Source organism: Myotis myotis, unplaced genomic scaffold (genome assembly GCF_014108235.1).
Source record: "Myotis myotis isolate mMyoMyo1 unplaced genomic scaffold, mMyoMyo1.p scaffold_m19_p_13, whole genome shotgun sequence".
NCBI lineage: Eukaryota > Metazoa > Chordata > Mammalia > Chiroptera > Vespertilionidae > Myotis > Myotis myotis.
In genome coordinates, this window is record NW_023416317.1 from 6,998,498 (window position 1) to 7,013,552 (window position 15,055).

The 15,055-nt window shown below is 46.2% G+C and overlaps 1 protein-coding gene across 15 annotated transcripts in view; it reads left to right on the top strand.

Moving 5' to 3' along the window:
- MAGI1 (membrane associated guanylate kinase, WW and PDZ domain containing 1) overlaps positions 1–15,055 on the top strand; it is a 577,726-nt gene that overhangs the window by 459,939 nt on the left and 102,732 nt on the right. For all 15 annotated transcript variants that reach the window (XM_036331640.1, XM_036331630.1, XM_036331632.1 and 12 more), the window contains exon 3: positions 7,698–7,817. In XM_036331640.1, coding sequence (XP_036187533.1) covers positions 7,698–7,817 — 120 coding nt within the window. The remainder of the gene's footprint in view (positions 1–7,697; positions 7,818–15,055) is intronic.

Here is a 15,055-nt window from a genome sequence, read left to right on the forward strand (position 1 = left end):
AGCTTGCGGGCCACATGCGGCTCTTTGGCCCCTTGAGTGTGGCTCTTCCTAAGCCTTAGGAGTACGCTAATTAAATTAATAACAATGTACCTACCTATATAGTTTAAGTTTAAAAAATTTGGCTCTCTAAAGAAATTTCAGTCGTTGCACTGTTAATATTTGGCTCTGTTGACTAATGAGTTTGCCGACCACTGGCCTAGACCATTTTTCAATGCATCGAAGAGTTTTTAAAAGGAAGGTTTTCCTGTGTGCGTAGGAGATGTCTGCTGTGTAATGCAAGTGTGGTCCTTGCTGTCATTCTGAGAGTGAAACGCTTTGGCGGCAACGGACCAGACACAGTGCAGTGCGGGCAGCCCGGATGCTCTTAGGGTTTCGAGCTACGCTGGCCAACCCGGTTGCCCCTGGCCACGTGTGCTCTTTAGATGTAAAGTTCTTAAAGTTCAGGTCCTCGGTCACACTGGCACTTACCCATGGCCACGTGTGGCTAGCGGCTACCATGTTAGAGGGCGCAGACAGGGACCGTTGCTATTGTGGCGGAAAGTTCCACTGGGCAGCGATGGTTTGGAATGAGGGACGCCACAGTCGGAATGTCTGCGCTCAGGTCATCATGCTGCCCAGCCTCTTGTCGTGTGACCTTGGGCAGGGGACTCCTCTGACTCTCGGCTTCCTCACCTGCACAAGGAGCATAATGGAACCCTTACCTTGTATTCTGTCTGTCTTGTGAAGATTTGATACAATAGACCTGATTCATTGCTACCACCTCGCCTGAGACATGAGGAAGCATCCAATAAAGGGAGGTTCTTTTCCTAGTGCTCGGTAGTCTTTCTGCTTTTGCAAGTGGGAGGTGGGCACTGTGTTTATTTAAAGCTAATAACAACCAGATACCATTGGGCCGGTGTCTAGCTAGATGAGCAGAAGGCAGTGTTGTAGGCCGCAGAAAAGCCGTTTGTCAGCCTGGTGATTTTTTTTTTTTTTAATATGCTGTCCCTGAGAAACATGATAGAATTTGTTTTACTTCTCTCCTGCCAGGAAGTAACCCTTCTGGCTTTGTTAGAAGCATGGTTTGCAATAATTGTACCCACCCCAGATGGCTCCCGAAAACCCTTTGAAATGCCATCTGCCAGGCGTGTGTCCAGCAGCAGCCTGTCATTCTGCTGGAAGAAAAGAGGAGGCGGAGTCGCTGCCCGCCCTTTCTCCCGCGTCACTGAAGGGGCCTGGTCCTGCTGGCCCAGACCCAGGCGGTTACTCAGGGGGTGACAGGGAGGACACCTCCTGCAGCCGGCAGAGTGGGAAGGGTTTGTCTGGGCGATAAACCCTGAAGGTCTTGTGGGTGGAGACTGCCCCACCCCGCACTCCCTCCCTCTGGCTCAGCGTATTTATTTACATGAGGGAAAGGGAACCTGCTAGTTTCGTTTTTCCTCTAAAATGTGGCATTTGTCAAGTTTGTCATTTTTTTGAGTCCTTTCAGGAAATGAAGACCCATGGGTGATTGTTGTCTTTAATGTAAATCTGACAAGTTGTTTCTGAAAACAAGATTGAAAGAAATGGCAAAGATAAGAGAGCTGCAGGAGAAAAAACCACCACCACATTGTCTGGGTTGGGGAGACTTTAAAAATCCAAGGAATCTTTTCTTTGGTTTTATTTATGCTCATCTTGGGTGGGGGTGGGGTGGGCGGATGGCTTAAATTAATGGCAACATACAGAACATATTTGGGACAGATCCTCTCACAGCAAGTTTCAAAGAGATTCTATTCTTACACTGCCTGGAATTTCCCACGATGATGTCGGCTGTTCGTGTTTTCCAAGTAGCTGGCTGAGCAACTTTCTCTTGGCTCCAACATCGCACCCTCATCCTGTGCTGACTGCTGCCTCGTAGTCCCCACTGAGGACCGCGCTTCTCTCCCAGTTACTATGTCACCGGGTGCTCGTGCTCAGCCCAAGCTTCTCGGCTTCTTCGTCTCACACTCTCTCCCTAGATTAGCTCTTTCGGTCTCTTGCCTTTCAGTATCACTCCCAAGCTTATGTCCCGACCTTCAGTCTGATATTGAGGTTTATATAACCAACTGTCCACACTCTCACCTAGGTGTCTAATAAGCATCTCCTCCAACTTTATCTCTCTAAGAGTAAACTCTTACATTCTTTTTCCCTAAAAATCATTTCCCCCATCTTCTTGATTTCCATAAATGGGACCACCCATTCGCCCAGGTCAAAAAATTAGATGCTGGTCTTTATTCTGTTTTTCTTACCCCCTTCATCTGTTGCTGGTGGAAGTGGGGGGCGGGGGGCAGGGGCCCTCCCAACCTGTTGCGCAGGGGAGGGGAATTCTTGCAGTATTCTGAGGAAAGCATTTTCCAAGACTCGCACGGCAGGATGAGTGATTTTTATTTGCGTAGATTTAATCCCCGAGTTTCCAAAATCCCATTTCCCTTTGTCCAGTCATAGAAGAGTGCAGCTGGGGCTTCAGTAGGGATAAAATCAACGTTGTGTCCAGAGTTTCTGTTCCGTATCGGAGCAGTGTCCATCCTGCATCAGACTAGCTTAGCTGTGCTCCCTGCTGCGGTCCATCGGCCCATTGCCTGAGGGTTCCACAGGCCCACAAGGCTATGGAGGAATCATGGTGAATGCAAGGGAGCAGGAGCCAAGAGTCCAACGCAACAGGAGAGGGGATTCCTTTGTTTAGGGCCGTGGTCGGCAAACTGCGGCTCGGCAAACCGCAGCTCGCGAGCCACATGCGGCTCTTTGGCACCTTGAGTGTGGCTCTTCCTAAGCCTTAGGAGTCCCCTAATTAAGTTAATAACAATGTACCTACCTATATAGTTTAAGTTTAAAAAAATTTGGCTCTCAAAAGAAATTTCAATCGTTGTACTGTTGATATTTGGCTCCGCTGACTAATGGGTTTGCCGACCACGGGTTTAGGGGATTATGTACCCCCAAATGCATGTATCACGCATCTCTTTCCCCAGGTTTGACTGTCAGACGAGCACTTTTCCTATGTCACCCCAACTTCGCTGGGCATGCATCTATCTCCCCTTTGTTGGACCCCTTCTCCCAGTGATCTGCAGGGAATGGGCTGGTGTTTCCCTGGGGAGTGCAGAATTGTAGCTTCCTGGTGAAGCTGCCCAAATGACATGCCTATAATATCTGGCTTCCCTTTGCTCCTTTCCTATTATTAATAACTGGATAATTACAACAGTATCATGTCCACTCCATCAGCAAGTTCTATCTTAAAAATATAGACCTCGTGTGGCCCAATGAGTTGACATACTTTTAATACATCTGTGCTATGGACTACATTACAGCTACTTACAATACTCAACAGTTTCCAGCTGGAGTGGCTCAGTCGGTTGCGCATTGTCCTGTTGCAGGTTTGACTCCCAGCCAAGGGCACGTGCCCAGGTTGTGGGTTGAATCCCCGGTCAGGATACCTATGGAAGGCAACCAAACCATGTTTCTCTCTGACATCGGTGTTTCCCCTCTCTCTCCCTTCCTCTCTAAGCGTGTCCTCAGGTGAGGATTTAAACAAGAAAAAAACAAGATGCTCAGCAATTTGTGATAAAAATCTGATTGCTTCTTTCCACCTGCTTCCTAGTGTTCTTGTCCTTGCCCTGATTTCTCTCACTTGGACACTGTAACGGCACCTGATTGGGACCCTTGCTACTCTGTTCATGGCCTGTTCAACTCTGTAAAGCCAGATGATCCTTTAAAAATGAATCATGGCATCACTCGTCTTCCCATCCCCCTTAGAATGAAGCAGGAAGTGTTTTCTCTGGTTTCCATAACCTGGCCCCTCACTTTCATTTTCATTTCCAACCTCTTTTTCACTGCCCTGCGGCAGTTTCTCTGGCCTTCTTGCCCTACCCACAACATGCCAACCCTATTGCCACATCAAAGACCTGAACCTGAATCCCCTCCAAGAATGCTCTTCCCACCATCACCTTTGCAGGGCTCTCAGTTTTGATGGCACCTCCTGAGCCAGCTTTTCCTCATCACCAATCTAAAGTAGCTTCTCTCCTCTCCACCCTCCCTCCTTCCTCCAAGACACTTCCAAGCCCTTTCACCTATGTTGCTCTGAGACACTTTCTAATGCTTTAACCCAGCGGTTCTCAGCCTGTGGGTCGCGACCCCTTTGGGGGTTGAATGACCCTTTCACAGGGGTCGCCTAAGACCATCGGAAAACACATATATAATTACATATTGTTTTTGTGATTAATCACTATGCTTTAATTATGTTCAATCTGTAACAATGAAAATACATCCTGTATATTGCATAATTACATTATGATTCATAACAGTAGCAAAATTACAGTTATGAAGTAGCAACGAAAATAATTTTATGGTTGGGGGTCACCACAACATGAAGAACTGTATTAAAGGGTCGCGGCATTAGGAAGGTTGAGAACCACTGCTTTAGCCTATGTTTCCTACAAAAGACTTATTCCCTCTTGAAATTAAATGCTGTATCTCTTCACATCCATATTTGCTTTCTATCTTTCAGAGTAAAATGTAAGTTCCATTAGAGTAGGGGCTTTGTCTTGGTCATGAGTGTTTCCCAGGCCCTAAATTAGTGCCTGGCATCTGTTGCGACCTCAGTAAATCTACACTAATAAAAGAGAAACATGGTAATTGGCGTATGACCGCTACCCTTTTCATTGGCTAATCAGCGAGATATGCGAATTAACTGTCAGCCAAGATGGCGGCTGGCATCCAGGCAGCTTGAAACCAACATGAGGCTTGGTTGCCTCAGTGACGGAGGAAACCAATATTCCCCGCCTGCGGCTGCAGGCCTCTGAGCCAGCAGTTTAAGAAACATTGTAACAAATACCGCCAGACTTCAGCCAGCAGATTCGCAACATTGTAAGCAAAGGCCAGAAACCTACTTTCAGCAGCGGAGGCCTAAGAGCTGGAGCCAAGCCTCAAGCTAAAGCTGGACCAGAATAAAAAAAAAAAAAAAAAAAAAAGGAGCGGTTGGGAACTTCAGTCACTCCCAGCCTGAAAACAGCCCTCAGCCCCTCACCCAGACTGGCCAGGCACCCTAGTGGGGACTCCCACCCTGAAGGGTGTGTGACCAGCTGCAAACAGCCATCATCCCCTCACCCAGGCTGGCCAGGCACCCCAGTGGGGACCCCCGCCCTGATCCAGGACACCCTTCAGGGCAAACCAGCCGGCACCCAACCGTGCACCAGGCCTCTATCCTATATATAGTAAAAGGGTAATATGCCTCCCAGCACCGGGATCAGCGGAGCCATGAGGCCTCCCGGCACCGGGATAAGCGTGACAGGGGGCAGCGCCCAAACCCCCTGATCGCCCTGCAGCTCTGTGTGTGACATGGGGTGGGGCCACAACCTCCCTATCCGCCCTGCTCTGTTCGTGACAGGGGAAGGCGCCCCAAACCCCTGATCAGCCCTGCTCTGTGCCTGATAGGGGGTAGCTCCCCAACCGCCCCCCACCCCCACGGGCCCTGCTCTGTGTGTGAAGGGGTAGAGCCATAACCTCCCCATCGGCCCTGCCCTGAGTGTGAGAGTGGCGGCGCCCCAACCCCCTGATCGGCCCTGCTCTGTGGGTGATAGAGGGCGGCGCCCCAACCCCCTGATTGGCCCTGCTCTGTGTGTGACAGGGTACAGAGCCCCAACCCCCCTGATGGGCCCTGCTCTGTGTGTGACGGGGTGGCGCCGCAACCTCCCCATCGACCCTGCCTTGAGTGTGACGGGACAGTGCCCCAACCCCCCAATCGGCCCTGCTCTGAGCCCAACCAGGGGCTGCACCTAGGGATTGGGCCTGCCCTCTGCCACCCGGGAGCAGGCCTAAGCCAGCAGGTCGTTATCTCCCGAGGGGTCCCAGACTGCGAGAGGGCACAGGCCGGGCTGAGGAACCCCCCCTCCCCCCCGAGTGCACAAATTTTTGTGCACCGGGCCTCTAGTATCCTATAAAATAAAAGCCTAATATGCTAAGTGTCCGGTCGTCAGGTCAGCCGTTCAACCAATCAAAGCGTAATATGCTGATGATATGCTAAGGCTGCTCAACCGTTCACTATGATGTGCACTGACCACCAGGAGGGCAGACGCTCTGACTGGTAGTTTAGCTTGCTTCTGGGGTCTGGCTGATCAGGACCGAGCAAGATGGGCTGGACACACCCTGGGCCCCTCCCGCAGCCCCTCCCTGGCTGGCCAACCTCCCACAACCCTTCCCAGCCCCAATTGTGCACCAGTGAGGTCCCTCGGCCTGGCCTGCACCCTCTTGAAATCCACGACCTCTTGGGGGATGTCAGAGAGCCGGTTTTGGCCAGATCCCGCAGGCCAGGCAGAGGGACTCCACTGGTGCATGAATTTGTGCACTGGGCCTCTAGTTTAATAAATAAATGGAATATAAGAATCTATATAATGGTAAATGTATAAATCATTTGAACTCTAAAATTTTATTAACTCATTTCATTGTAACAATAACTATATTATTGTTTATAAACTATAATATCTGCTAATGATCATTGAGCTAAGTCCTCTAAAAGGATCATCCCATGCAGTAAACACAACACACCTATGGTGGAGTTACTATTGTGATCGCTACTTTGCGGATGAAGAAACTGAAAAATAACAGAAGCTAAGGAGCTTGCCCAACACCACAACCTGGGGAACCAGACCATGAGCCCATTGCTCACTCCAGGCCCCTGCTTGTCAACACCGTGTGATATTCTTGGTGTTTCTGGGTGCCTGCTGTGGGCCTGACATGCGATATACATTGAAAAGTTGTGAGCTCCCTCAAGGGACTTGTCATTGTATGCCAGGGGAGCCAGAAATGGAACAAACTAGGAAACATAATATTTAATATGGTTTCCTGGTACACACTTCATAATTGCATCTTGGTTTATTTTCTTTTCCTGGCTTAATGTCTAAACCACACATCTCCTTGTTGCTTCGTTGAGCTTCCACTAAGATGATAGGCCTACAGCCGGCACCTGAGCTGGTGACTCGCATGCGCTAGGGGCTCGATACGGTTATTTCATAAGAGGCATTGGTCTATTAATTTTTGTGAGAATAACCAGCTTAAATCAGGGGGAGAATTTTTTAGCAAAATGCAGCGTCCTTTCCCTCTAGTCGGAACTGTGGATGGCCTCTTTTTACCCAACATATTAATTACATGGAGAGCAGCGCATTATTCTGTCCCTGGGAGATATCCAGGCACAGATCCTGGGCAATCGGGTTTCCCCAGGGTTGTGTTTATGTGGTGGGTGCCATTTTCTGCAAAGGGCTCATTACATTGGAACTTGCCGGATGTACTGAGGAACACAAGAGTCTCAAGGCCTGTGATAAAAATATAAACCCCGGAGGCTTTGAGCTTAAGGTGGATAACGTTTTAGTAGTTACCAGAATCCTCAAAGCTGCTGATTATGGACGCTTTCTGTATAAAATCCAGTTCGCCTTCTTCATTCACTGCATTTTTAAAAGGATGAAACTCTCCCTGGGCTACCTGGCTGTGCCTGTTTCTCTCTGCTCCTGTCTGCAAGTCCCAGGCACAGGTGGGTGGAGGTGGGGACACTCCTCTTAGAAAGAAGTTGTCTTCACCAGGTCCCTGTCTGGGCAGATCGGTCTGGAAGTCTCGGGTACGCCGGCTGACTGAACAGGTTATTTTAATTACACCTGGATGTGGCGCTTCCTGTTCTAGTTGAGTGATGGTTTCTTATGCCTTTGTCTTGTCTGCTGCAGGCACAACCCGCTCTCCCAGGGAAGGAGAAGTGCCCGGCGTGGACTACAACTTCCTGACTGTGAAGGAGTTCCTGGACCTCGAGCAGAGCGGGACTCTCCTGGAGGTCGGCACCTATGAAGGTGAGCTGCTCCCGGCAGCGAGGACACCTCTCTCCCAGCCCCCAGGGGACCCAGGCCATCTGGGCAGAAGGGCTGTGTGCACTAGTGAGGTCTAATACCAGAGGAGCTTGCAGGCCACCCTACTGTGAATAATAAGATGTGTGGACTAGGCTTTGTGTAGCTCTTTAAAAGTAGTTAGTTTTTGTGGTGTTTTCTTCTTCTACAAGTTTTCCGATTTAATTTATTAATTTAAATATGTTTGTTTTGTTGATCAATATGGGCATGTGTGGTATTAGCAGGAAGGGGAAGAAGACTCAATCAGTCACAAAATGGGACCTTTAGGGAGTGTTGTTTTCATCTCGATGGAAAGGAATGGAATGCCGTTTTTACTACTAATTAATTTTAATGTGTTTTTCAGGTAGATAATACATTTACATGGTTCATAAAGAAAAATATTAACAATGTTCATTAACTAATCTCTTCCATATACCAGTTACCACCTGCCTAATTTCCATTTCTTTTTCCTTCCAATACTACAACTAATGTTCTTAGTTTCTGATTACTGTTATGAAATTTCTTTATGTAAATATGTGTGTGTGTGCAATATGTGTGTGTTTTATGTGTGTGTTCTTATTTCTTCCCTGTTTTACACAACAGGTAGTATATAATGCATGCATGCAACTTTATTCAACAGTGTGTCTTACAATCTTTGCAGTTCAGTAACAGAGCACTTCTTGTTTTCTTTTTTAAGTGGCTGTATGCTCTCTTTGTGTGGGCATACTATAACTATTTAGCTCCCTTTGATAAATTTTTTTTAATTTTTTTTATATACATTTTATTGATTTTTTACAGAGAGGAAGGGAGAGAAATAGAGAGTTAGAAACATCGATGAGAGAGAAACATCAATCAGCTGCCTCCTGCACATCTCCTACTGGGGATGTGCCCGCAACCCAGGTACATGCCCTTGACCGGAATCGAACCAGGGACCTTTCAGTCCGCAGGCCGACACTCTATCCACTGAGCCAAACCGGTTTCGGCGTGATAAATATTTTTAATATTTCAGAGTACTATTACATTGAGTAGTGTGGATATCAGTCATTTCACACAAGTGGAATCATGTCTATAGGATGAGATACCACGAGTGAGATTGCAAGGTCAAAACCAGATGTGGGGGAAAATTAAACTTACATTTTCTGAAAGCAGTATTACAGCTTGATTGCTCTTCTGGGTGTTACTGTTTGAGACAGGAGGATATAATATGCTATTAACCAGGTCAAATTATTAATTTGGTCAAATTATTATGGTGTATCTTTATGAACTCTGAGCATTTGGATTTATTGGACAATTACTGGGGCATTTTCAAAATTAGACTTAAAAACAAAGGGTAAGTACGAAGCTGACTTTTGATAGGGACATTGTGGCTTTTCTGTGAGAGTAGCCTCTGTGAGTCTGGGTGCTGATCCTGCCTTTATATTCTTTGTACCTGCTGCTCATTTCCAAATTGTGAGCATACATTGGACAGGGTTTAGATGATTGTCAGATTCCTGATTGTGAACTCAGGAATATTTCCTTTGAGTATTGCTAATGATCAGTTGTCTTACTTTCCTGGTGGTTTGGAGCTGGGAGAGGAATCTCAGAAAGCCTGAAACAAGAAGGGTTCATTAAGGACTCGGAGTGAGGCAAGGGCGGGAGAAGTGCCGGAGCCTCTTCAACATGCTGTCCTAGGGATGTGAGTCTAGTTAAAAATTCAAGGCTGAGGACAGAGCAAATGTGAATCCGCCTTGGTTAGCAGCCAGTGAATAGTCCTTTTCTGAAATCAGTCCTTATGCCCTCCTGGGGAGCTAGAGCCCCCTAAAATAAAAACTAGAAACATCCATTTACATCTCTGGAGAGGTTAAGGGTGAGAGAGTGATTGTGCAAAGCCAAAGAGTGTTGAGTTGAAAAGGAAAGGCATGTGGGTTGGACGACTGGTCTGGGGAAAGGGGAAAACAAACTCATTTTATTGAGGTGTTTCTGTTGCGGGTCCATAGGTGGAATTACTGTGTTTTCCCATTTAATTTGACTGCTTGGCAGAGGTCGCTGTTACCACCACGCTGTGGAGGGGATGCTGAGGACAGGTAGCACCTAGGACCTCCTCCGAGGCTGTGCCTTTGGAAGGTTGTACAGCTGGTTCCAGAATACTAGAGCCAGGGACCAACCCAGCTCCGTGTGACTTCCACACCCCACATCTTTCCTGGAAACCTCAAAAGGAATATCCTAGATATAACTAAAAAGTTAGCACGACCTGCTGGTTTGTGGCAACAGAGAAAGGTTTTTCAAAAAATATCTGATCACCTCACGACCTGGTCTTTCTGTGAATGTTGCTTAGCTGTTTGGGAGTTGAAATTTTCTTCTGCCCAAGATCAATCCGCTCCATGTTGAAGGCATTTGACGGCAGTGTTCTTTAGTGTTTGACCTTTTGGCTGTATAATTTCCTTACCAGGCGAGATGGCTCATCATTTTTGGAACTGACTGGAGTCTATGATGTTGACTCTTATAAGCTGAAAGCACTGCGCAGTTTTTATTAAACGCCAGGTGGTGTGATAAGAACGGAGCTGGATAGATTCTCGAGAGCCCCCTCTGCCTTCGCGCCCCCTGGACATTCCTAGAGCCTGGTGCTCTAGGAATGTCCCTTGTGTGGGTTGTATGTGCCCTCCTGTTGCTCTGCCCACTGATCCAAAGGCCCTCCTGTTGCTCTGCCCACTGATGTTGTCCCAGAGGCCTCTTACACTGTTCTCATTGGCGAGGGGGATGCTTGTTTATTTATTTATTTTTGTTTTGTTTTTTCTGTTTTGATTGGGTGTTTTCTGCTTCCTTATCTTCCAAATTGCTGATTCTAATCCTCTGCTATCTCTACTCTGGTGTTGATTTTCTGTAGGGTATTCTTTATTTCACTTACTTTACTCTTCATTTCTGACTAGTTGTTTTGTATGTTTTCTATCTTCATATTTATGCTGCCTATCTCTTTATTGAAGTTCTCACTCACAGCTCCTGGCGGCTCCTGTCTGCTGGACGTGCAGGCGCAGGCTGCACTGTGGCTCTGCTGAGTCTGACTCTCAGCGCCTCAGTGGCTGAGCTCTGTGCCCTCCTGTGAGCTGCCTCATGCTCACATCTCCACTTCTCTTTGGAAAAATGAGGATAATAACCGTGCCTCCTCACAGGTAGGATGAAATGAGATGCTAATTGGAAAGGCTGAGCAAGGTGTCTGACACATGTAAGTTCTCCATCAGCCTCGGCTCAGATACTGTTTATCTACACACATGACTGGTCCTAGATGGCCGCCTCCGTGAGCCAGTAGGTTTGCTGGTAAAACCGCTTTACTCCCTTCCCAGGCGCTCACCATCGCTCTCCCTGCTCAAACTGCTTTTCTCTCAGCTTGTCCTGGTTCCAGAGAGGAAAACTGTGCTGCAACAACACAGGACACTTTACCGTTCATCAGTAAGAGTAATAAGTGTACGCGACGGAATACTTCCTGTGGTAAAGAACTTAAATATGTTTAAGTCCAGGCTGCTTCCCTTCCTCCCTGTCGGTAACCACAGCTACAGATTCTAGTACAAAGTTTCAGCGAACTTACACATGAATGACATATGCATGTGTATTCTTGTTCATTTCACTCTATTCTTGCCCTTCACACTTAGGTATTTTGGAGATCTTTCCACATTACCCCATTCCGTGCCACTTCATTCTTTATAAATGCTGCACAGTGTCCCAGGGTATGAATATACGTAATTATTTTAACCAGTCGTCCTGCGGTAGATGGACACTGAGGTGTTTTTGTGCACAGTGTGACAGTGAGCATCCCTGCATAAATCCCTCACTACGCTATTTTGTCTATGTCTGTCACCTGAGGGCCTGGCAGTCTCGTTCTAAAGAAGCCCTTTTATACCAGTACAGTTTGTTTCAACCATGATCTGTTGAGCACTTACTTTGGGTCGCCGTCCTGAGCCCCAGGGTGTGATGTCCAGGTCGGAAGACCAAAGCAGCTCTGCCTTCGAAGGCGCTCATGCTTTCCAGTTATTTATCACACACCCAGTATGTACTGTGTGCTGGGTGCTCTTCAGAATGTGTTGCATTCAGTCGCTCGCTCAGTTGACCAACAACCCCATGAGGTAGTTGTAATTTATCCCCACTTTGCAGAAGAAGAATGTCAGGCTTAGAGATGCCAGTTATCTTTTCTAGAATAATTTTTTACTTTTCGATTAGTGTTGACGTACAATGGTATATTAGTTTCAATAACAACATAGTTATTAGCCATTTACATAACTTACACAGTGATCACCCTGCTAAATCTAGGACCCATCTGACACCATAAATAGCTAGTGCAGAGTCTCATTGACTGTATTCCCTGTGCTGCCGTTTACATGCCCGTGACTGTTTTATAACCACCAATTTGTACTTTTTAATTCCCTTCATCTGCTTTACCCAGCCCCTCTATCTCCCACCGACCCCCAGTCTAGCAAACATCAGTTTGTTCTCTGTGCCTCTTAGTCTATGTCTATTTATTTATTTATTTATTTATTTTGTTTTTTAGAGTCCACACATAAGTGAAGTCATGTGGTATTTGTCTATTGCTGTCTGACTTATTTCACGTAGCATGTTGTTGCAGGTGGCACAATTTCATTTATTTTCTGGCTGAGAAATAGTCCATTGTATACATGCACCACTTCTTCATCCCTTCATCTGTTGATGGATCCTTAGTTGTTTTCATATATTGGCTGTTGTAAATAATGCAGTGAACATAGGTGTGCATACATCTTTTCAAATTAGTGTTTTGGGTTTCTTTGGATAAATACCTGAAAGTGGAATTGGTGGTCCTTCTTTGTCTATTTTTACAGCCTTTAGTTTTAAAGTCTATTTTGTCTGATATAAGTATTGCTCCCCGGCTTTTTTTGTTTGTTTACATTTTCATGAAATATCTTTTTCCATCCCTTTACTTTCAGACTGTGTGTCTTTGAATCTGAAGTGAGTCTCTTATAGGCAGTATATGTAAAGATCTTGTTTTCTTATCTATTCAGCCACCTGTCTTCAGATTGGAGCATTTAATCAATTTACATTTGAAGTCATTGTTGATAGCTATGTCATTTTTGACATTTTATTCTCTGTTTTTTGTGTCTTCTTTCCTTCTTCTTAAAGAAGACCCTTTAACATTTCATATAATACTGGTTGGTGGTGACGAACTCTTTTAGCTTCTTCTTCTTTGGAAAGCTTGTTATCTCTCCCTCAATTTTAAATGAGAGCTTTGCTGGGTAGAGTAATGTATTGCATGCCATTCCCTTCTGTCCTGCTAAGTTTCTGTTGAGAAGTCAGCTGACAGTCTTATGATAGTTCCTTTTTAGATAAGTAACTGCTTTTTAAGTTTTCCTCTATCTTTAACCTTTGGCATTTTAATTGTGATGTGCCTTGGTATGGGCCTCTTTGGGTTCATCTTGTTTGGGACTCTCTGCACTTCTTGGGCTTATATGTCTATTTCATTTGGCAGGTGAAGGAAGTTTTCCATCATTGTTTCTTCAAATGGGTTTTCGCTTCCTTGCTCTCTCTTCTTCTGGTACCCATGTTGAGAATGTTGATATGATTGATGTTGTCCCAGAGGCCTCTTACACTGTTCTCATTGGCGAGGGGGATGCTTGTTTATTTATTTATTTTTGTTTTGTTTTTTCTGTTTTGATTGGGTGTTTTCTGCTTCCTTATCTTCCAAATTGCTGATTCTAATCCTCTGCTATCTCTACTCTGGTGTTGATTTTCTGTAGGGTATTCTTTATTTCACTTACTTTACTCTTCATTTCTGACTAGTTGTTTTGTATGTTTTCTATCTTCATATTTATGCTGCCTATCTCTTTATTGAAGTTCTCACTCACTAAGTTGTTCTGCTTTCCCCCTAAAATCATTGAGCATCCTTATAAACAGTGTTTGGAACTCTGCATCTGGTAGAGTCTTGTCTCCATTTTGCTTTGTTCTTTTTTTGGAAGTTTGTTCTCTTCTTTTGTTTGGAACATGTTTCTTTGTCCTTCATTTTGGCTGCTTCCGTGTGTTTGTTTCTATGGATTAGGTAGAACTGCTATGTCTCCCAGTCTTGGTAGAGTGGCCTTATGTAGTCAGTGTCCTGTGGGGCCCAGTAGGGCGGTCTCCCTGGTCACCTGAGCCTGGTGCTCTAGGAATGTCCCTTGTGTGGGTTGTATGTGCCCTCCTGTTGCTCTGCCCACTGATCCAAACCGGCTAGGGCTCCCCATGTATTTTAGGCACCTTTCTAGCTGCTGCCCCAGTGCTGGAGCTCAGAGCTAGTGAAGCCACCAACTAGTAAGTCTGTGTGCAGGCCCATTAAGAGGAGTGCCTGGGAGTCCCTCAGCCTTCTGTCTCAGCCACAATTTCCCCTGGATTTCACAGCAAGGAGTTCTGGGGAATTCCCTTCCTGGCACTTTCTCTTGCATTTTATCTGGAAACCCTAGTTGTTAGTATTGGACTACATTGGTGGTGGTAGTGGTGGTGGTAATGAGCCCTTAAATACAGAGGTACTTATGTGATTGAAAAGCTGGACTTGGTGAAGTGCTGGTTATCATAAGGAGGGAAAGAAGCAGGCAATGATAACCCTCCTAGCATGACTTCTCGTTTCTTTCTTACATTCCTGGATATGCTGCTACCATTTGCTGAAATCAGAAACACTGAAGAAGGCCAGGTGTGGTGAGGCGGGGCCAGGGGGCTCCTGGATGAAACTGTCCAGCCCCCCCAGCTATAGTGCCGACAGTTACATAGGCCCCAAAAGAGTCAAGGCCCTTCCCAACTATCACCCCTCATGAGGCATAGAGCTCAAAATTGATCTCCGCTTTGCAATTGGAACCAACTTCTCTTTCTGTCACTAGACAGAACCAACATCAAGCCAGTCAAGGCAAAGAGGACGAGGGTGAATGTGTCTTTTCCTTTGGTCCGACTTCCTTGTTATGCACTGAGCTCATTTATTGATGCAGTGGTTGGAATAAATCAGTTACACCATCTCACTTTTGTCTTACTTTCCTTTTTATTTCCTGTTGCCATTTTTGCTCAGCAAGACAGGTTGCTGCTCAGCCCGCCCGTGGACTTCTGTGTGAGAAAGTTTACAAAGGATGAACAGTTCTGTGGGGGAGGTTCCAAACACGCCTGTTTTACAAATGCTTCTGCGCAGTGGAGGCTGGTATACAGTGTGAGCAGCGCAGAGGGCTTCCCTCGGCGTGAAGTGCGGTGCCAGGGCG